The 23577-nt window shown below is 46.6% G+C and overlaps 1 protein-coding gene across 8 annotated transcripts in view; it reads right to left on the bottom strand.

The window, feature by feature from the left end:
* Positions 1–23577, bottom strand: part of LOC118544703 (BEN domain-containing protein 5) — a 1415283-nt gene that overhangs the window by 244423 nt on the left and 1147283 nt on the right. Inside the window, exon 1 of one of the 8 annotated variants that reach the window (XM_036106584.2) lies at positions 1484–1857. The exons of 6 other annotated variants lie outside the window; for them this stretch is intronic. In XM_036106584.2, coding sequence (XP_035962477.2) covers positions 1484–1709 — 226 coding nt within the window. In that variant the 5' untranslated portion in view covers positions 1710–1857. Of the gene's footprint in view, positions 1–1483; positions 1858–23577 lie in introns of those variants that run through there. One more of the 8 variants, XM_036106588.2, reaches the window with a different exon arrangement.

Here is a 23577-nt window from a genome sequence, read left to right as displayed (position 1 = left end):
ACATACTTCTCCTCATTCTGTTTTTCTGGACCCAGCTGTCACCAGGTATTGTGAATGGGTCTACACCACTGTACCCTAGGGCTTGTCAGAGGGGTGGTGAGGATGCTGTCTGACAAAAAGACCCTGCGGTGCCGGGGGGTTTTTAGTTCTTCTTCCACTCCTCAAGTGCAAACCCACTTTCCAGAGGCCACAGGAGGTGCTGGAAAGGAACTACAGTCATGGGCCAGAGCTCTAATCCACTGCTCATTTGCCACGGGATCCTAGGCAGGTCACTTCTTGGTTTCAAGCCAGTTTCTCTATCTGCCACATTGAAATACGATAACATGCTGGCTTCATCTTTCAGGCTAAATGTGAGAAAGCAAAGGAAGCTGGAAAAATTGGGAAAGGTCTTAAAACTACACCATCTTCATTCAGCTCCTAACCCTGGTCTTCCCTTCCAAGCAGAGAGCAGGCTGGCTGTCTCTGCCCACTCTGGGGTACCCCCACCCCTCAGCATCAGCTAAAAGGCTGCTCCCCAAAACGGAAGTGATACTTTCTTCTTCCTCTCACGTCTGTACCCATGTCTCCTACTACTAGCTGGGAAAGAGGGTCCACTGGCTTCTCTTTACAAAGGAAAGGGTGCCTCAATGTAGCAGAAAGAACTTGGCGTAGGAGGCTGAAGGGCTGGTTTCTTGTCCTATCACCAGCTGAACCTCAGTGTCCTCATCTGACAAAATGGGGATGAGACCACCTGCCTCGCCTATTTGTCAGGGCCCTGAGAAAGCAGGAATGGGAGGTCTGGTCTTATCCTGACCAGAAACTCTTTCCTTGCCCTCAGCTCTCACTCAGAGAGCCTTCTGGGAGATTCAAAAGGGGTGTGGAGGCTGAGGGATGCTGAGTGCCACTATCTCTTTACCTCTGCCACCTAGCCAGGAAGGGGCAGGAGAGTGGCACCCAGTGATCAAGGCCTCCTCATCCTGTCCAGTGATGACCCGGATGGGACAAGGATGTCAGAGCTTCCTTCTGTGAAGAGGAACTCACACCTCGAAGAGTCTGACAATATCCACCTTGCCTCCTCAGGTCCAGGAGGCACCAAGGGCCTTAAAGGAAGAGAGACAGAGAAACTTAAGGAGACAGAAGGAGCAGAGAGGGTAAGGACCAAAGAGGAGGTGAGAGACAGAGAAATAAGAGTGCAAAGGCGGGGCGAGAAAAGAAAAGTGATGGGGCCAGGAGAACAGACAGAAACAGAAAGAGGACGACAGACAGATAAAGAGCGATGGAGACAGACTGACAGCGCGGGAGTGTCGGGGAGGCGGGGAAGACAAAGGGGACCATCCTGTGTTTTTAACTGGTCTGGCCTTTTCGAGACACCCCATCCCCAAAAGAAAAGCCTAGGGGGTGGGAGGAGGAGGCCGGAGCGGGCAGAGGCTCCCCCCGGCCCCCTCCGCCCCGGGTCCCTGCCCCCGCGCGGGGTCCCGCCGTCCCTCCCGGCCCGCTCGCTCACCTGCCAGCGCCAGGATCTGGGCCTTGTGGAGCAGCAGCGCGCCCCAGTCGCGGGGGGCGCGCGGGGGGCTCTCGGGCCCGGCGCCCAGCTCCTCCGGGCCCCGGTACACGGCGTACACCTTCTGGTTGTCAAAATCCAGCCGCGAGCGGGGGCTGAAGTCGCGCACGCACGACACTGGCAGCGCGTAGCAGACGTTGTCCTCCAGGAACCGCACAAAGGCGTACATGGTGGGCGCCGGGGGCGGGCCCCGGTCGGGCCGGTCAGCCCGCGGGGCGGGCGCGGAGGTGGGGACCCGGCGGGGGGCGCGAGCCGCGCGGCCGGGCCGGGGGGCGGGGGGCGGCTCCCCGGGACCCGGGCTCCCCCCACTGTTATTGTTCCTGAAAGCACCGCTCTGCCAATCGGCTGCTCTCGCCTGGGCGCGGAAAAGGGGGGGGGGAAGGGGGCGGGGGGCGGGTGAGGGGGGTTTGGAAGCGCACCGCCACTCGCAAAGTCAGACCCGAGCAATCACAGCCGGAGCGCGATTCGCGTAGGGAGAGGAAAGGGCAGGGAGATTGAATTGCAATAATAATAATAACAATAGCATTGCGGGAGAAGGAAAAATGCATTGACTAAAAGTCGCGCTGCGTGCGGGGAGTATTACACTGTTTCAACAATCGCGCTGCAAAACAAATTGAATCGCAACAAAACTGCATTGCAAAGGAGAGAAGAGTGTGAGAGAAAGAACGCAGGGCCGGGGTGGGGGTGGGGGGGCAATCTTGTTGGGATCCGTAAACTTGCACTTGCAAGCGAGCAGAATTTTGGAGTGTTTCAAATAATTGTAGCCACTCCTCTTAGCTCCTTTAGTTCGCGTATCTTTTTTTTTTCTTCTTCTTTTTTTTTGCAAAACTACCAGCTCCTGCTAAGGGGAGGGTCAGTCAGCCAGAAACGTTCCCCCAGAGCTGCCAAACTAGTTCTGACCAGAACTGGGGCTTATCTGGGATTTCCAGTCGGACCAGCTGGCTGGGGGTTGGTGGGGTGGAGGGTTAGTCGAGGGCAGCTCTCAGCCGGAGGGAGCAGGGGGACGCCCCTCTGCCCTGTAGTCTTCCTGCACTGAAGCACCTCTCCATCACATGCTTTTCTTTGAGCTGGGACCAGTTGGAACGAAGCAGGGAGTGGAGGGGTGCTCTAAGGGAGGCAACCCCAGGATTAGCTGGGCATTTTGGAGCACCTTGAGTTCAGGAATGGGACTCCGTGGAATACCAGTCTTTGCTCTGTCCCCAGTATCATAGGCAGAAGAGAGCCTGGAGGGGCTTGGGTGCCCCCAGACAAGCCACGAACAACTAAAAAGGGGCTGACTGGGCTCTGCTCACAGGAACCACATCCCGCATCAGAGGGGGCCAGCACTCTCACACTGATGCCCCCGAAGGGGTGGGCTTTTATATCAAGTATGGCTACTTATATCCCCAATTCTCAGCCCCGGGCCTGGCACTTGGTAGGGACTCAAATTTTTGGTGAAGAATAATAATAAATAGAAATCCGCATTCATCCAGCTATCCAGTAATTCATTCTTGGATTCAAGCAACCGAACATTGTTTGGGTAAGCACTATATGCCACACTCTGGCTAGGCACTAGTTGCAGAGAGATGAACAGAACGGACAAAACACCTAGATTCCTTGCAGTGTTAGATAATGTTATCAGAAATTGAGTCTCGGTTTTGGATACCTGTGCCAAAATTAGGTTACTAAATGAGTAACACCTTCCCTGGCCTGGAAACCCTTAGGGTCCCATGCAGGAGTATTAAAAATGTGTAAGTGAGGAATTATGTTATAGTGAGAAAAGTGTTCTCATAGAGGAATGCTTGTTGGAGGTGGCGGACTTAATTAAATGTTGTATTTAAGAAAAAAAATTCATTTAAATGAACTCAAGCTGTAAGAAAAAACAAAATAAATGCACCAAAATGTTGTTTCATAGTAGTGGTGAGTGATTTTGTTTTCCTTTGTGTTTTACAGTCATATATTTATATTTAGCTATTTTCCACAATAAGTAGGTATTACTTTATGATCAGAAAGTCTTACATATTATTTTTTAAAAAGCACTGTACTCGCATTTCAGATCAGCTACACTAATGATGAAGTCGATAAACCAAAACCCGCAAATTATTTCATCGTGATTTGGGGATAATGTTATACAGGCAAACCCCATTAACACACATCTCCCTGATCCAAATGCACAGGTCAGATTAAGTTCCCGTAAGCCGGTGATATATGTGGTTGTAGCCAGATATGACCACGAGTTTCCTGATGCAGATGTTGGTCTGGCGTTGCCCCACACACTTGTGGAAAAAAAGAGGTGCCACACTGAGTCGTTCCAGAAGATTTACCTTCGTGATTATGATTTCTTTGGACTGATCTTAAATGAGTTTTTATCTTAAGAATACATTCCTATGGTGGTCAAGGGGAAGTAATGTGTAGCAAGACTTCTGATAATCCACAAGATGGATCATGCAGAGTTGGCCATATTTAATGAAATTCCATGAAGCTCCAAACTGTGTTGGCAAAATAATTTCAAGTAGTACCATGGCCAACGTCCTCCACCATCTCAATGAAGGTGACCCTCAAGTACCCCACCAGTCTCATCTTTCTTACCACCTTCCTGGACATAGTACATGCCAGACACATTAAACTATTTGACATTTCCCAAGGTAGCATGCTTTATCAGATCCCAAGCCTTTATGCTTCTGCCCTCTTTCTGGGAAGTTCTTCCTCCCACAGCGCATGCTGGCATCAACTTCCCCCGAAGACCAGCTCCAATGTCACCTCCTTTGTGAAGCCTTTCCCAACCACCTGCACTCCTCAAGCACAGGTGGTCTCTGTCTCCTATTTTGTGCCAGCACCTTTTATCTTCCCTCATTAGAATGAGCTCCTTGAGAGGGGACAAAAATGCTGAGTGACCTCAGCATCGCAGGTTCCTAGCATATTTAAATGCTTATAAAACAAACGTGTTAAAGAAAGACCCTGAGAGCATGAATAGCAAACCTCCTGCACGTCTTTTCTGAAAATTGCCCCCTTTCTCCCGAGTTGTAGCCGAATCCGGCTCTGTCTCATTCCCAGTGACCAAAGGGCAGGCACTGCTTCTGCTCCTTGTGCGACAGATTTGTAAATGTTATTAAATATCACTGTACCCTCAGTTCAAACAAATTCCCCATCCAAGTCAATGTAAATAATTCTCATAAGGAGGTAGTTCCATGTCCCAAGAACCCAGCATGAAGAAAAGAACCAGCTGACATGGGTGCCAGCAGAGTAAACACAGACTCAAATACATTTTGCATGTAGGTGCACAGATTCTAGAGAAGAACCACAGGTACGGGATGCTCACAGAGACACCGCTGGACAGCCTGAGGGCAACAGAAAGACCCCGTGTTTCTGCTTCCCATGTGGCCCGCACAGTCTTTAAACCAGCTCCATGGAGAACCTACTAGGTACTTCCTCTGCCCTAATGAAAATGGAGTCAAACTACCTCTTTGACTTGGAGGCGGTAGCCTGGGGCTTTACACATACCAGAAACCCAAGACGGTGCTGATTCATTGATTAGCAAGCTGATTCCTTGATTAGCAAGCAAAGACCATTCAAAAGTATAGATTTCAAACTTAAAGAGGTGGTTAAAATGCTTCAGCTAAATCAAGGCTGAATCCCCTCTTCAATATCCCTATCTCTAATGGCCATCCAGATGCCTCTTACACAATTCTAATGTCAGGAAGTTTACTACCACCCCTTAACTTTTGGACACTACTGACTGAGAGAAAGGTCCTTCTTACTTACATGGAGACAGAAACTTTCACCTTGTAGCTGTCATACTACATACATGTCAGCTCTTCAAATATGTTAAACTTGGGATCCTGTCTCCTTAGGATCTTATCTATCTTCTGCTCAGACATCTTCACTTCCTTCACCCGTCTCTCCTCATATGACCTGGTTTCAGTGATGATAATTGTGATATCTACTTTTCCTCCGAAGGTTACTATAACCCGTGCATGCCAAGTACCATGTATACATCTCAATTAATTTCACGCCAAACCCTTGAAGTGGGTATGATTAACCCCATGACAGAGTTGGGAAAACGGAGACTTAGAGCAAAGCAGTTTGGCTCTGGCAGCCCTGGAGAGCTGCAGTCCCATTTGCATTAGAGACAGTCTGCTCTGGAAGCAGTGTGGGGGAAAGACTGGAAGGGAGGCAAGACTGGGGAGTGGGAGGCCTCTGATGAGGCTGGATGTCCTGTGCCTGCCCCTCCCCAACTCCCTCATGCTGGGGCCAAATGTACTTTGCCTTTCGTCCAAGTCATTTTAATGGAGCAGAAAATGTACACATCTGGGGCAGCTTTGCAACCGCGTCTCCATTGTGCCTTCCTGTTGCGTTTTGCAGAGTCTTGGGTTAATGTCAAGCTCCTTCAGTTTAGCCAGCTGAAGCATGTTCAGTGGCAGCAGCAGGCCTTATGTTTCATATTACTGCATGGAATTCTCAGTGTACTTTGCAAAACTATTTTAAGGAGACCTGGGTTCTGTGAATTTTAAAAGCCATTGGAGCGTGTCTTTTCAACCTCTCCACTAATGATTGACCACATTTTTTTTCATGATTTTGCTTTTTCTATTTTCCTGGGATATTTAATTTGACTTTTAAAGTCTCCGCTTTACAATTCCCACTCCTGCCCCCCAGAAAAGTAACTTGCTGGGCTGTGATCTCAGGGCCACTGTCTTCTCAGGTAGACTCAAAGAAGTGGATAGGTATCCAGGAGGCTCTGGACCTGCTGGGAGGCCCATGGTGGGCACTGTCTTGAGTTAGGGACTGTCACCCCAAAGCAGGGGCATCAAGCCAGTGCATCCACGTGAACTCCTGATCGTGAAGTCTGGCTGGACCTGGTTGTGGGTTTGGGGCCAGGGAAGAGAGTGGCAGTAGAGAGAGGGAAGGAAGGAAAGAGAGGAGTTGCTGCCGAGAACAAACTCAAAAGCCAGTGAACACTGCCTACAGTTAGAGGGAATGCCAATTTGCCGTGTAGGTGACAGCTTGGAGGGCCGAAGGAGTATGGGCTTTGGAATCGGCCCAGGGGTTAAATCCTGACTTTGCCCCATCTTTGCTGTGACTTTGGGCAAGACAGTTCACCTCCCTGAGCCTCAGTTTTCTTATCTGGAAAATTAGGCTATCTTCGGAAGGTGTTGTGAGAATAGGGGCAAGAGTTTTTCACCCTCTCTGTGTATCAGGAACACCTGGGAAGCTCCCAGCTCCTATCCCCCAAGATCTTGATTCAGTTGGTCTGGGGATAGGGCCTTAATTTTTTTTTTTTTTTTTAATTCCCAGATTATTCTAACAGCAGACAAGGTTGAGTACTTCTGAGTTGGAAAATTTTAAGGTGACATGCCAGTCACATAGGAATTGCTCAAGTTGTAGATCTTATTTTCAGGGAAAATGTCCAGGGCTCTGAAATGTGTATGCAACCTCTCTGAGGAACAATAATTTCTTCATCTGAAAAAATGAGATAACAATGTGAAAACAAGGCAGGGTATTATAGTCTTAGGCTCTAGATCCAAATCCTGGCCAATAAGTAAGGCCTAGCCTCACTGTGTGGTCATGGACACGTTTCTGAATCTCTCCAAGCCTCATTTTTTCCAAGAGAATATTAATACTGCTTCATAGGGTTGTTATGAGGATTAAATGAGATATGTAGACGTAAATGTTTATGTAAAATGCTTGGCACAGTGCCCAACACATAGTGAGTGCCCACACAAATGATAGTTGCTCTTATTGTCATGAGTGTTACTATATTTATTATCAGAGCTCTTATCCTTGTGCTGAGAGTCAGGTGCCCAACGAACATTTCTTGTATCAGATTGAATATAATGAGTTGAACCATGCTGGTAATTACCCAGTGAGTGCCCTTTCCACCAGAGCCTGTGGGCACGGTCGGCCACCACAGAAGCTCTGATCTCACATGTTCGAGTCTCTGAGGCTCGGGGCCTTGCCCACATTTGCAGCACACACTTCCAAGAGATTGTGTTTGGAGCCACGCATTCTTTCAAACTGACTTTGTGAAGTATTTTCTTAGAATAAATAAAAACGTGTGTGCGTTATATAAAATGTAAAATGCAGAAGCATTTATAGCAATTGAAAGCCTTGTGAGTTTGCATCTTGGCTTGATGTTCAGATCAAGCAGCTAATGGTCAAGTTCAACCACTTAGATCTCAGCTATGTTGTGACCTCATGTGGGTCACACACAGGAGCTGGTCACACAGATGACCTGAATTCTGGCATTTTACTTCAGGAGTATATACCCCACACAAGCAGCACTAAGCAAACAGATGCCCAATGGTCAAAGACCAAAAGAAGTTTATGAATAGAAGAGATTGTCACAAGGGAACAATATTTGAATTGGTTTTGAAAAAGAAACAAAAAAGTTGGCTTACCTTGGAAGAATGCAACTTGCCTCAATGATGGATTTCAGTTAGGGGCCCATTAGTTTTAGAAGCTGCCTCTGGTTTTGCTTATCAGATTAACTCATTCTGTTATTTTTCAGCTGCAATGTCACTTCCTCAGGAAAGTCCTCCCTGACTTGTTCCTCCCATCACCCTCCACAGACTAGCTCAGGTCCCTTTTACCTATTTTTACAGACCCTTGTATTTTTCTTCATGGGGTTTACTGTAGTGTGTAATATATATTTATTCTATTATTGTCAGTCTCTGCCAGTAGACCAAAAGCTCCACTAGAGAAGAGACATTATCTGTTTTTTTCACTGTTGTATCCTAGCACCTAGCCTGGCCCATGGGAGACCCTAAACAAATACTTGTTGCATAAGTGCAAGTCTGAAATATAGATCCTAGAGGAGAGGAAAGCCCCCAAAGGTGAGGAAGGAGACGTGTTCCCAAGGGCTTTATTCTGTCCTTCTGAATCTCACCTTTCCTCAGTGAGTGTGTCTCTGTTTCTGGGCCCCTACCATGTCTGGCTCCCAAGTGTGGTCCAAAAAAACCATAAAAGTGCCTTTTGTAGTTTTCTTTTAGTGCCACTAGATAGGCTGACATTTTCAAAAGGTTGTCTCTAAATATAAAGAGGAAACAAAATGGGAATAATTACAGAAAAATGCACATAGTGGAAAAATGGTCAAGTTGACAATCACACATACTTGACATAGGCTAATAGCAATACTAATATAATGGTATCGGGAACCTCACTGGCACAGTCCGTGTGCCTCCTTGGAAACAAGATGGTGATTCTGCTTTATCCTACAAGGCTAGACTTCCTTCATACCCTGCTGTTGGCTGAAGTCACTGACTGTCTAACCCCCTACTCAGGGTGATCACCGCCGCATCCTAGTCTTCCGATGAGTCCAACATTATTTGGGAGGAAATGGGGCAACCTTCCTTCAAAGACCATATGCTAGTTCCCTGGTTACCATCTCTGTTCATCTTGAGCACCCCGTGGCTCAGAATGTCTGCCCTTCACAGGTCCTCATGGGGTCAGAGTGTAGCCCACATTGTCATTCACTCTTAGGCTTCTGTTTGGTAACCCTGGGCTGCCATTCTGGTCAGAAGCACAAAAGAGAACATTCATTCAGAAAGTTAACTCATCTCCAAAGCACACAGCAAATCATGAACAACTCTTTTTCTTAAGAATGTCTCCTAACCAGACCATAAATTCGGTATGAAATCAGAGGAAAGGAATGAAAATGGAACTAACATCTATTGATTTCCATGATAGGCGCTGTCCTGGTTGCTTTGCATTTTAACTCCTTTCATCTTTTCAAAATGACCCATAAGGTTGATAATATTATTATCTCTGTTTTTCTGAGGAGGAAACTAAGTCTTAGAGAGGTGACAGAAGTTGTTTACAGTCACTTGGAGAAGGCTCGAACCTCAGTTTCTTCATGCAAAGCTTGGGTTTCAGGGCACGTTTTGAGGTAGGCCTTGCCTCAGAGGTTCCTGAGGCAACAGGAGCTAAAGTGCCTGTGGAGCTTAATCCCCTTTTCTGAGAGGCTTGTATCTCCACTTAGAAATCTGAGAACAGGGCCTTATGGGAAAGTCCAACAACTATCATTCCAAGCATCCCTAACTTGAGTAGCTAATGATTATTCACAGAATCATCTGTGAATACTGATAATTTGATATCAATGTCTGGGGCTTCTTAAATCATGGCCTCCTCACTCCAGAGACCCTGAATTTCTCAAGTACTCTGAGTTTTCTAACTGATCAAGCAGATTCCTATATTATGTTTGAAGGAGTATGAACCTCCTGGGAATCCCCTGTTACTTCATGGTCTAGGTGGAGGCTCCTCTGAGCCAGGAGAAAAGAGGATCAAAGAGCTCTGGTCAGAGATATCTCTGGCTGAAGAAGTGTCACCTTGCCCAAACCCATTCTTACCCTGCTGTTGTTTGGGGTAAGAATAAAAATAGGAATTACAGCAGTGAACCTTTGTGGAATGCTTCCCTCATGCCAAGCTTTACATACATTTCTCATTTAATCCTCAGAATAATCCTGGGTAGTAGGTACAATTAGATAGGCTCATTTTTAAAGTTAGGGAAACTGAAGCATAAGGATGTTAGGTAACTTGCCCAAGGTCACACAGAAGTAAGTGGGGGAGCCAGGATTTATGACTCAGGCTGCTTGACTCTAGAGCCCCAACCACAGACTTCCACTCCAATTCTGGCTCCCCCTGAGTCTGACTCTTGCCTCAGTGAGGGTGATCTGTGCCCTTCTAGCTAGTATGGGAAGATAGATGACGGAGCATCCATCCTCAAAGGGTCACTTGATGGTTTTCTAGGGATGTCCAGACCACCTTGTTTGGTCCAAGTGAGACCCTGGCTGGCACTATCTCAAAAAGGACCCTGGACTTCATTGATATTTTCATTCTATGTTGTTGTGCGTGGGAGTATACTAGATTCAATCCACGGCATAAAGAAGGCTTTCCTTTATTTACTCAAAACCAGTTTCTTTATTTGGTAGCACAATAAGGTCACCTACTCATGCTAACCAGAAAAAAAAAAGTCATTGACCTCTGAGCTTTTATATTATGATGGAAAAATGGCTTATGTATACAATATACAACACATTCTCTGTTAACAGTTCTTTATCATATATTTCTTTTGTGCTGGAGGTAGGTGAGCTGGAGTGCAGAATATCAAAATCCTACCTTTTTTACCATCAGGCATACCCTTATTATCATGGGAAAAAAACGGCAAGAAGAGAGGAAGAAATGATAATCCATTAAGGGAGAGACATTTTTTCTAAAACATGGAATGGAGAGGAGCAAGACACACAGAGACTTATGAGACTCTAGATGAATTGGTTAGGGAGACATTTAACTCAGCTGGTAGGCACAGTAGGCCACACCAGGACCCCACCTCCACCCTGTTGACAAGTCCTGCCACGCTGCTGGGCCATCAAATGGTTTCTGATTACTGCGCTCCGCTCCTGGCTCTGGGACCCATTCTGGAGAGGTAACATGGCCCAGAATAAATGAGGAGGCAATAATAAAAGTAAAAAGTGCACAGCGTTGGAATTCAGATTTGGGTTCAATTAATAATCTATCACCAAGGTACTTTGGGACCTCAGGCAAATGTCTGAGTCTCCGTGTTTTCCACCGTCAAACAGAGTTGTATAAGGCTGTCACAGGCTCTAACAGCTTATGCATGTCAAGTGCCGGGCAGGCACAATGCCTTATCCATGGTAGGTTCCCCAAACTATCAGTTGTCTTTTCATTCTCCTCTTCTGAGACAGTCTCTATTGACTTTTCCTTTTAGGAGGTCACAGGGTAATGACAAGAATGGATCCCCAGAAGCCAGCTATTTTTGCATGAAGGAACATACCCCCCTCTCCCCCCGAAGACTGGGCAGTATTACTGCAGAGATGCCACCCACCATCCATCCCTTCCTGGCCCACGCTGGGGCAGTATGCCTTCTTTCAAAGCTGGGACCTTAGTGAGATCTGTACTTTTATGAAGTTTTGGGACTTAAGCTGAGCTTGGGGTTTTATTGTCTGCTTTTAAAATTATGTTCAGATTTTGTATATTTAAAACACGACTTTGGAATTGTGAAACGCAGTGTTCTCAATCATAAAAAAGGATGAATTATGTTATGCCTTTCTGTTCCCATTTCTGGGTTCTTTTTTTGTCTTCTTGTATGAATTTTTCTGTGATGCCCTGCCTTATGTCTTAACTCATCTGGGATACTTGCTGTGAAAATTTGGGCAAGATTCTTAACTCCTGTAAAACCGTTTCATTCATTCATTCATTCATTCATTCACTAATGAACTACTTGTTGAAGACTTATATACCAGAAACATTGCTTAATACTTGGGATACGGTAGGGGCGCATAGGTGGCTCAGTCGTTAAGCGTCTGCCTTCGGCTCAGGTCATGATCCCAGGGTCCTGGGAGGAGCCCCGCATCGGGCTCCCTGCTCAGTGGGAAGCCTGCTCCTCCCTCTCCCACTCCCCCTGCTTGTGTTCCCTCTCTCGCTGTGTCTCTCTCTGTCAAATAAATAAATAAAATCTTTAAAAATACTTGGGATACAGTAGAGAAGCAGACAGACTGAGCTTTGTCTATAAAATGGGAAACTAAATTACCTATTAGGACTGTTGAAAGGAGTGAATGAGATAATATATGTAAAAGAGAGGAAGAGGCAAAGAAAAGGACTGAACTTTATTGAGCTCCCTACTCTGTCCCCAGTAATACTACATGCTTCACCTACAATCCCCATAATAACCTTGGAAAACAGTTCTTATCCTCTTTTTACAGATACATCAACTGAAGTTCAGAAAGGAAAACTGAGGGCCCAAATCACACCCTGGATTCAAACCTGGTATGAAGTTCACTCTGCTATGTTGCCTCCAGTGGTCCCTGGGCCCTGGTATGCTACTTGCCATTCGATAGGTATGTCAATCCCCATCACCAGCTCCATGCAGAATGTGAGGGTTTGTACCCCTCTTCCTGCTAGCTGATACATCTGATAGTGCCAACTGTGGTTTGGGTGGAGTAAATCCTATTCCCTAGTTCCTTAGGGAACAAGACATGTACATTACAAATTCAAATTTTCCATTAGAATATGCAAAGAGTGATCAACAACTCCAAGTCACCAGGGGAAGAACTCTGGTCCTCTGGCAGCCAGACTCATCAGCTTAGGAGACAGATGGGACACGGACTCTTGGCAAGAGGAACATTCTTTTTCCCAAGCCAACCCATTTCTGCTGCTATGACCTTTAAAGATGAAGTGCTCAAAACTCTATCCCTCCGACTCTTACGGCTCCCCAGGTGGAGGCAGGCCTCCACTGCGCAGACAGCAAGGTGCGCTTTTCCACTTGAGATGCTCAATGTCCATGGAAAAAAGAATCGGCCAGGAAATGTTCACTTAGGGGCTGCACACTTTCAAGAGGCAGAAAGCAGAGTAGGAAATGAAATCATTGTGCTTACACTTGGCAAAGGGGCTGCAAAACTGCCCCAAGCTCAGAAAGCTGGACCTCTGCACCCTTCTCTCTTCCATCTCTCTGTTTGGATGGGTCACAGCAAAAGCACACCATGGAGGAGCCAGCATAGGAGCCAGATAAGCTCTGTCCACATGGCTTTAACTTTTTGACCAAATACTTAATCTTTGGTATTAAGAAAAGGAAGGGCCATGCCAGAGAGCGCTGTTGCCACTGAGAAAACTTGTGAGGGTTATCAGAACGAAAAGACAGACACAGAAGAAACAGAGCAGAGCTTTGCATGCAAAAAAGGGAAGAGAAAAAAAAAATCTTTTTCCTTGGCATGGAGAAATTTCATCCTGAAGGTTCTTTTTTTTTTTTTCTTTTCTTGGCAATGTAATAAACACCTTAAAATAGAGTTATAAAACGGAAACAGATTCTATAGAAGCAGGAAACCAAGAATAGTGACTTCAGAGAACTTATAGCCCAAAGCTCTCATTCTAGAAATGATGAAACTGAGGATAGAAGGACAATGGGTACCCAAAGCCCAAGAGCTTGTCTTTGACTAAGTCATTCCTGGAACCAAGGTCCTGGTGGGCCTTTCCTTTGCCCTACATTCCCATGCTTTCTCTTGATTACAGGGGACAGGCTTCAGTGGAAGGTGATCTTATCTGTGTCCGTGGCATCAGCTTACCTAGTCCTAGAGAAACATAATTCATCATTTTCAAGGTTTTGCCTCAAGAAGAAGCCTCTTCTGGGTGGGGAAAGGCATGGTGAGGAAACCTCCCAACTCTCTCCCTTTACGTGTCAGCTTGCCCTGAAGTGTCTCTCCAGTCCTGCTGCCCTTCCCATGCTGCCCCCTCCGTACCATATTCTATTCCCACACCCCCATCAAGGGCTGCTGTGGATTCTCTAACACACCGTCCAAAGCATGATCCCAACCTGTTTTAGGGGGTTGCCCTAAGCCTAGCGGAGGCAGTGTTGACTCCCAAAGAAGCTTAACTGAAACCAGGATGAAAGAAGAGGCAGCAGAATGTAGCAGAGTGATCTGAGCTTTGAAATCAGACAAACCTGAGTTCAAATCCCAGCTGCACAGTGCATTAGCTGTACAGACCTGAGCAAGTCAGTTGAGTTCTTTGAAGTTTGGTTTCCCGACCTGTAAGGCTGGGAGACTTACCCCCCAGGATATTTGGTACAATTAAATGAGAGAGCAAACAGAAAGCATTTAGCCCAGATCTTTGTACAGAGATAAGGCCACATGCCTGCAGAGGCAGAGATGGGAGTGATGCAGCTGTAAGCGAAGGAATGCCAAAGATGGATGGCCACCACCAGAAGCTAGGAAGAAGCGAAGAAAGAGGGAGCCTGGCTCTGCTGACACCTCGCTTTTGGACTTCTGGCCTTCAGAAGAGTGAGGGGATCAGTTCCTGTTGTTTTAAGCCACCCAGTTTGTGGTACTTTTTTTTTCCGCCCCCCAGCAGCCCGAGGAAACCAATATACTTGGGGAGATATGCAAGGTAACAAATGCAGTAATTATGACAGAAGTGGAATAACATGGATTGAGTTCATCGAGCTGAGCCTGGTACCTTTATTTAATTATGTAATCTTGGTCAAACCAGGAAGACTCAGTGAGGCTCAGTGTTAATGGAGGTCTGTGTAAGTGGAGGCAGTTTGTCCAGGAGATGGGACAGCCTGTGTCTGCTTGAGAAAGCTAGGGAAAACCTCCCAGAAAGGAAAGTGAGAGCTGGTATCCGAAGGATGGCCAGAAGCTCAGCAGGTACGGGGTTAGGGAGAGGGGACACCATTTGTGGAGAGCCCAGTGTGTGCAGAAGCAGAAAAGTGTGAACTGGTTTTAGAATTTGGGGGAAACTACAAATATGTCATCACTGCGGGAGTTCTGTGCTGATATTGATCTGCCTTCTAGACTTTCTTCTCCACCTTGATATCCCACAGACACCTCTTACACAAAATGTTCCAAATTGAACTAGACCCTGCTTTCTATCCCTACCCATATCTCTTCCTGCCTGTTCTCCTGCCTGCCCTTATTTGGTGAGTGGCCCGCCACCTGCCCGTCCAGCCTAGCTAGAGGTCTCAGAGTGCCTGCGTACTCCACTCCTGGAAGTTGACTTCCTTTTCGTCTCTGATTTACACCATCACTTCTGAGCTTTACTATCTCTGGTTCTAATGGATTCTCACTTGGCACGAGCTCCCACCTCCCCAGCTGTGTCTCTCGGCCATATTCCTTCCAGCCAAGCCTCTCTGCCAGATAATTAATGATCTGTAAACAAATGCTTAATTGCACCAGGGGAGCACATATTTAAAGAAACTTTGTGATAAAGCAAAGAATCCTTTTTATAACATGAAGAACATTTCTCTCACAAACTCTCCCCCCCCTCGACTTATCATTTAGTCTGCATTTTTGTCTCATGTATTAAATCTAAACCTCTTTTACAGCAGAATCCATAAAACAAAAGAACAAAAACTTGCTCAAGGGACAGATGGTATCATCCTGAGGTGCAGACGTGTCAGGTGCTTCCTTCCTGAGACATTCTTTTCTTTAGACTTGGCCCTTAGACTCAAGACTTGGGCATTTGCTAAGAGAAAAGAAATTTTGGCTCCTGGCAAGCAGGCAAAAAAAAAAAAAAGTGGATTTATTAAGAATCTAACATATGCCTGCCTCTTTTATTTATGTTCTCTCATTTTCTTCTTCACAACACCCCCATGAACTGCTATCCATTGTATAAATAAGAAAGTGAAGCACCTTGCCCAAGCTAGTGGCAGCTAGTCAGGGGGAATGGCTGAGATTGAAGGGGGTGCCTGGACTCGATGTAATGAGATTATTGTCTCTCGGCACATCCCTTCAAGCTGCTTGAGTTATCTAGTCAGCCATATTGCCTTTTCAGAGTAGGTAAGAAGTCCTGAGTCAGAGAGTATGCCTTCTGCCCAGACATGCTGATTCCCTGAGTGGGTGGGTACCCCGAGCTTGGTGGGCAAGAAGCCGCGGTGGAAACTTTTTTATTTGCTGCTGCGTGGGGGCTCTGCCCTCCTGCTGGGAGTCAGTGTTGGGTGCTGCTGTGGGAGGGCCAATCCAGCCACATAGGCCCTTCAGAGAGGAAGCACCTTGGCTTAGATCTGAAATTGGGCCTCCTCTAGGGAGTTTGAAAGGTGGTTTTTGTGCAGTTCTTAATGGCCCAGCTGTTCCTGAAAGAGGAAGCACAGCAACATTTTTAGAATAGTTAGTGGGGTGCAACAGAACCCGGGGACTGTACCCACAGAAACTCTCCCCCCTTCAGAAAGTGTTGCTTCTGAAAATACTTGGGTGTTCACGGAGCAAGCACCTGCCCCAGGCCAGGTCCTGTGCTCTGTCCTGGATCTTCAACCTCTCCCTCTTTGGAGGGTCCCTTCCTCTATGTGCTTACACATGCTCAAGTCTGTCCCAACCTCAAAACATGACAACAGCCACCTCAGAGCCCTCACTCATCTCTGCCTCACCTTTAGTTACTTCCTCTCTCCTTTTCTTTACAAGCAGAACTTTCTGAAAGAAAGTACAGTCTACACTTACCAGCATTCACTCACCTCCCATTCACTCCTCAGCCCTGACCTTTGCTTCTACTGGTTAGAAGCTCTCCAAAGTTACCAATGACCTACCGGGTTCTAGGGCATGTTCCTTCATCTAGTCTCAGCAGCATTCACACTGTTGACCTGGCCTTCAGTAGTCTTGATTTCCTTCTTACCTCTTTAATAATCCTCAGTCGTCGTGGTAGGCTCCTCCTCTTTGACCCCCATTTTAGATGTCAGTCTCTCTCAGAATTCTGGCCTTCTTATTCTACATGCTCACACACTTAGTGCAGACTTCTCTCCTGAGCTCCCAACACGTGTGCATACAGCTGCTTACTAGCCACCTAGACTTGGAGAACTGAATGGCATCTCAAATATTCCAAAGCCATTTCGGCAAACCTTTCTCCTAAGCCCATTTCTTCTCAGATGTTCTGCATTTTAGTAAGGAAGACCATCATCCACCACAACCAGGTTAGAAACTTGAGTCCTTCTTGATTCCTCCTGTCTTCTCACCTCTCAGTCATCAAATCCTATTGATTCTGACCCCATAAATATCTCCCAAATCTTCCTATGTCCCTTCTCATCCACTACATTCTAGTTTAATTTTTTTCTGCTCTTAATCTTACCCCTTCCCAATGCATTCTCCAAACCATTGTGATCTTGCCCAAATGCCAATCTGATCCTGCCACTGCTTGAATAAAACTTTCCAAAGCCTTCTCATCTATCTCCACACAAAGTCCCACATGATTTTAATCCTGTATGGTCTGTCCTCTACCAACTCTCTGGGTACAGCTTAGGCTACATATTCCTCCATTCTCTGCTGCAACCAAACTGGTCGCCACCTGGTTCTCCTCCTTCTTAACTTTTCATTTTGAGATCATTGTAGATTCACATACAGTTCTAAGAAATAATCCAGAGAGATCTTATGAGCTCTTCACCCAGTTTCCACCAAGGGTAACATCTTGTATACTATAGTACGATATCACAGCCGGAATTGACATTGATACAATCCATTCACCTTATGCGTATTTTACCACTTTTACATGTACTCATCTGTGCATGTGTGTGTGTATATTTAGATATTCAGTACCATGCAATTTTAGCACATGTGTAGATTCATGTGACCACCACTGCAGTGAAGATATAGAACACATCCAGCAGGAGGCTCAAACTAGCCTTCTTGTGGTTCCTTCAGTGAGCCAACTTTCTTTTACTTCCAGGTCTTCACACAAGCTGTTCCCCTGATATCCTTCATTTGGTCAATTATTAGTTATCTTTCAGGCCTCAACTTAAATATCAATTCCTCAAAAAGACTTTCTCTGATCACACACTTGGTTAGGACACTCGCTCTCTGTTCCATTAACACCCTGTACTCCTTCTCTCCCATCATAGCACCTATGTTATCACTTGAGAGTTAGGAACCTGCATGAGGGCAGAGGTTGTGTGTACCTAGTTCACGTCTGTATCTCTGCTACTGAGCACAGTACCTGCAACAAGATCATTCCTCAATTAAAATGGACAGGGATAAGAAATTCATGAAAACTGATGAGTCGGGGGGAGCTCCCTCCCTCAAGGAGCTCTTAGTCATGAACCAGGCAACTCCAAAAAGCAAATCAGTGCTGTCTTACAGTGAAGCAGTGAAGGTTGTGGGGATCCGGAGTATGTGTTTTCCTTCCAGCTTCTAGGTATATAGAATCGGGCACCCAGGACCAGAAGTCCTTGAATACATGTGCCCAGAACCCTTTGGCACAGTCTGGCAGGTCAGCTAAGTGGAGCAGACACTGTGGTAATAAGCCCAGAGGCCTGATTTCAAAGACCTCCACTGGACAATTTTCTCAGCCTTATAACCGTAGATGGAGTAGCAATCATGGTCACAGACTGAGTCCTGATGTTAGCCACAGGATGAGCCCTGATCTTGGCACAGATCCTGACACTAGCCAACCATGTGATAAATATAGCATCTTCCACAAGAACAGGTAAGGCACACAGGTAATGGCAAACTTTCAGGGCAAACACACTCTGACACAAGGAAGGCAGAATCCAAAGCATATGTCCTGCTAGGGGGTCACCGGCATAAACATCCATTTCATACCCTAAGAAGAGAAATAGAATTATTGAGTCCTGAAGCATTCAAGCTGGAAGGGCCCTTGAAGGCATTATGCCCCCTCACATCACCTTTTACAGCACAGGGAATGGGGGTTGAGCTCATTGTATATAGGAGTACAGATGTTAACATTTCCCATCTAGCTTTAGACGCAAAAGCCTTTGTTCTCATTTCCAAGTCTTCTCTAATTAATTTTACCAAATCATAACTGACCTTTGACTCAGAAACATCAAACTGAAGATTTCACCTGGCCTCCAGCTAGCCCTCTCCAATATACTCTCCCCCATCAGCCTGAGTGATCCATTTAAAGCACAAAGCTGGCTAGGTTACTCTCTTGCCTGAAACCTTTCAGTAGCCTCCCATCACCTTCAGGATGGAGTCCAGGTTCCTTAGTCTCCAGACTGAGCACAGCCCTGCTTCCCTCCAGCCTTCTCTCTGGCCTCTCCTCACACCCCACTTTACTGAGTACACCATGGTGTTTTATGCTGCTGTTGAAGCTTTGAAGCTGCGCCTCTTCCCAGAATGTTTTTCTCACCAATATTTGCCTGGTTAACTGTTTCTTAACCTTCAAGCTCCACCTTAGCCATTATTTCTTCCAGAGAGCCTTCCTGGAACTCTTGAGTTGGGTTACTGTCCTCTCACCCTGTCTTCTCACCTTGCCTCCCACGCCCCACCCCGCCGCCCCATTATGCCACTTAGAACCTTTGATGGGGACATGTTATTTGTGAAGCTGCATCTCCAGATGCCTGGGCTTCTGCAGGACAGGAACTGCATCTTCCTCATCCCTCTCCGTGCCTACCACAGGACCCGGCACATGGTAGTCTGATGGAAAGGGAAAGCTAGTTCGTGATTAACCTTCACTGAGGGGTAACCGTGGGGCCCGGCCGCTAGGTGCTCCACATGGATCATGTCACTTCATTCTCCTCATAGCACCAGGACCACTCAGTACTCTGAACAAAGCCCTCCAAAAACCAGAGTAGTGATTGGGAGTGTCCCATCCAGGCTCCAGGAATACCCAAAGATAGTCCCTAGGCCCTGGCCCTAGCCCCACCCTCTATTGCAACCCATGGCCACCGGACTCAAGTCTGCCCTCTCGCCTCACACCTGGACTTGCTTCTCTACCCAGCCCTTTCAGATAGGATTCAGGGTCAGACTCTTTGCCTGTCCTTTGTTTTCACATCCACTTCAGACGCCGGCTCCCCTCAGGATCAAGCTCTGCAGTCTGCATACCTAACCTGTTCCACTCCAGGGGACAGCCAAGGCTCTAGACCTTGCGTCCCCAATCCGGCTTTCCAGGTCCTTGATTATATGAGAAGAAAAAGTAGATCACTGTGGGATTGATTACATGACTATTCCAAGGACAACAAGGAAGCTCAGTTAAGGAATGTGCCCAAGATCACATGGCCTGGCTTCTGCCTAGTGCCAAGACCCAGACATAGCATCTCCTTGTGAGCAGAGGGCACACTCCCTCTTCTTTCAAACAGCCCCCTTCTGTAGCCCTTCGAATGCCTGCCTGTATGTCCATTTCACACCTTGGTTGTGAGATACCCAAGCCAGGGCTGTTACCTAGCACCAGCCCCTGGTGTCCAGCCTGGCATAGAGAAAGAGCCTTGGGAAAGGCACGGGAAAGGCATGAATCTTGGAATCTTCCCTTGCTTTTGGTTGGCACCAAAGAAGCAAAGCTTCTCTAATGCTGCCCCCAAAATGCATTTTCTTGTCAATTTTTTGTAATTGATAAGAAACACACACCCTCAGTATCTTAAGGAAAGCTAGTCGTGGTATAATAGTTTAAATAAAGGAATTGTGAAATCTGGGGGAAAGTACCAATCTCTACCTTACCCCTTCTGTCCTGAGGACATCAAGCTCTCAGATGAAATGTTCTGAGGCTGTGAAAAGAGGAAATGTTATGGAGTTACATAAAGTTAGGTTGAAATCCTGGCTTTGCCTCCCAGGAGCTGTGGACCTTAGGAAAGAAACCCGAGAGTCATTCTATGCTCTACCCTCTTCCTTACTCACTCCAGCCAGTCTCTCAACATGTCCTGCCAGTTTCTCTTTCTGAATGGCTCTTCTCCAATCTCTACCTCAACTGTGAGCTAGTCCAGTGATGAAGCACTTAGGCTCTGGAGTGAAACTGTCTGGACTTGAATCCCAGTTTTCTTATTTACTATGCCATCCTGGGCAATTTACTTAATGTCTCAATGTCTCTTTCCTCATCTGTAAAACAAGGATTAAAAATCTTGGGTTGCTAACAAGATTCAATAAAATAATCCCTGTCAAGTACAAGCATAATTCCTGGCCCAGAGTCAGCACCCGTAAACATTACCTCTTCTTATTATCTCTTATTACCTCCTTTGTTCAGGACATTATCATCTTCAACTCCACACTCCCCTCTGCCCCTTGCTCCCCTTGCTCCTTTCTTCCTTCAACTCCGACCAGCCCTACAAGGTCTCCTGCCTGGTTTCTCTTCTCTAGTGCCTCTTCTCCAATCCATTCTCTGTGCCATTGCCAGACTGTTCTCTCTAAAAGGCAGATTTGATCATGTGATTTGCAGACAAGAAGTCCTATGGTGGTGGGGCACCTGGGTGGCTCAGTCGTTAAGCGTCTGCCTTTGGCTCAGGTCATGATCCCAGGGTCCTGGGATCGAGCCCCGCATCGGGCTCCCTGCTCAGCGGGGATCCTGCTTCTCCGTCTTGCTCTGCCTCTCCCATACGCTTGTTCTCTCTCTCAATAAAATCTTAAAAAAAAAAAAAAAAAAAGAAGTCCTGTGGTGGTGCCCCATCGTCCATAGGATAAAGATTGTCCCTAGCTTTGCAAATAAGGCCCTCCATTATCAGGGTTCCCTGTGTACCTCCCAACAATCCTGAGAAGGAAATTTTACCCCCCATCTTATGGCCTCAGAGTGGCTAAGTAAATGTCTCAAGGACCTACAGTTATTCACTGGTCCAGTTGAGATCTGCACCCGTCTTCTGAGCCAGAGCTGTGCTCTGTATTTTGGCCACGCTGCCTCTCCCCACGCTGACCACCCACAAACTGACGATAAGCCTTGGAGAAGCAGGAAAGGAAGGGCACTGAGATGGGAAAGAGGAGCTGGTGTGGAGACATCCCGGTGGGCTGCCTGACTGAGGAAGGCTTCCTGGAGAGGCTAGAGCTCTGGGGACCTGGAGGGGCAGGGTAGCAGGGGTGATACTGGAGAAAACGCTGAAGCTGTGATTCCAGAACTGTCTGGTGAGATGAAGTGAGATTCAAGTTTGAGTGGAAACATGTGCTTCAGATGCTGCTCTCTTCTTCCCTGACACTGGCAGAACCCCAGGAAGCTCTGAGGTTTGCTTCTCGGTTTCAGTCGAGTTTCACTGTTAGTGGGGTTGGAAGTACTATGTTTGGTTGGAGGGCTTGCCAGGGCCTCTTTGTTATCTGCAGATTAATGAACTCTAGGTTGGCTGGGGAGGGGAGGCGAGTCCCTCCCTCTCGAGTTCTTACCCTGCAGTGATACTGCTCAAATATCCATCCATTTGCTCAGCAAACCTTCCCAGACACCTATGGGGCACCAGGCCCCACACTGGAAATGCAGAAAACAATCAGAGGTGGTTTCTGGCTTTAAAGTACTCATGATTTAGTGGGGAGAATATCCCACATATAGTGACAATACTGCGTGAAAAGTGCCCTGGGGTCTGGAGTCTAAAGACATAGGGAAGTCTTCTCAGGGGTGATATACCTGCGCAAGCTTCCGAGTGAGCATATTCCTTTAAGAGGATTACTTGGGTTCATTTTGAAAGGCAAATTTGGGTTATGGCTTTTTGTGATTGTAATTGCAGAACAATATGTTCTTGCCTGGTGTCATACAGAGCTTTCAGAGCCTGCAGGGGAGAACAGTGGTGTGGTACACGTCCTGGTTCAGGGGACCTAATATGTAGTTCCAAATATTCAGTGAAATTTCCCCAACTATAGACCAGGGATAACATCATCGCTTCCCAAGATTTCATAGCCTGGCAGAGAGTCTGCAGGTCGCATGAAAGGAGAAACACTCTCTCTGGCCATATTCGGGACCCAGTGAGGTAATGCAAAAGGACAGTGGCCTGGGATGCAGACAACTCTGCCACTGACTAGCCGTGTGACTCTGCACAGGCCAATTAACCCCACTGAGCTTCAGTTGCCTCCTTCGTCCAGTGGGGACAATATTACCTTGCCTGGGCACTAAATGGTAGCTACTGGTCCCAGGTCTCTCATTTCCGTGCTGTATGTCCCCCTCTCTCAGCCTATTTCCCCATCTGTGAACAAGGCAGGATGGTGAGGCTGTGTGCAGAGAAAGAATGAGAAAATATTCTCTAAGGGCTGTTTAGCTTTGACATCCCATGCATAAAACAACAGCCAGATTGGACTGTTGCTTAATTCTATCCAAACTGCCAGATAGGCATTTGAATAAGTAATCTAATATATACATTTTTATTCTATTCAATATTCAGGTCGTCTCCTGGCTGGAATGAGTATTCAGAATGATGATTGCTTAGAAACATACCATTCCAAATACGAATGAGAATATTTTTGCAATATTCAGTTCAACAAGGATAGGGAGGTATGAGATTAGGTTCTGCAAATAATCACATCTTTCACATCTTGGACGCCTATACACATACTTACTACACGTCTTTCTTCATAACCTTGGAAATGCAAATCCCTGTACTCTTAGAGGCCTGAGCAGCCCTGCCGTGCTAAGTCAATTCCCATGTGAAGATGGTAGAGCAAGGCAAAAAGATGTGACCTCTCATCTGGAGTTTGAGGCTCTGCTACAATATCCTCTCCACCCAATAAGCTGTGATCTATTCCCCTCATACTCCAACAGGGACAGGGAGCTCACTACTTCTCAAAGCAGCTAATTCCACTTGTGGGCAGCTTTGACTTGGGCAAATAGCCTCACACGTTGAGCAGTCTGCCTACTCCTGGTGTTTTTACGTTAATCCTCGTTCTGCCCTCTGCCTTCAGATGTTCCTGCAGAGATTGAAGGTAATGACACTATTCCTTTCACCA

This window comes from Halichoerus grypus, chromosome 5, assembly GCF_964656455.1.
Source record: "Halichoerus grypus chromosome 5, mHalGry1.hap1.1, whole genome shotgun sequence".
In the NCBI taxonomy this organism is placed as follows: Eukaryota; Metazoa; Chordata; class Mammalia; order Carnivora; family Phocidae; genus Halichoerus; species Halichoerus grypus.
This window is presented reverse-complemented; position numbering and strand designations above follow the sequence as displayed.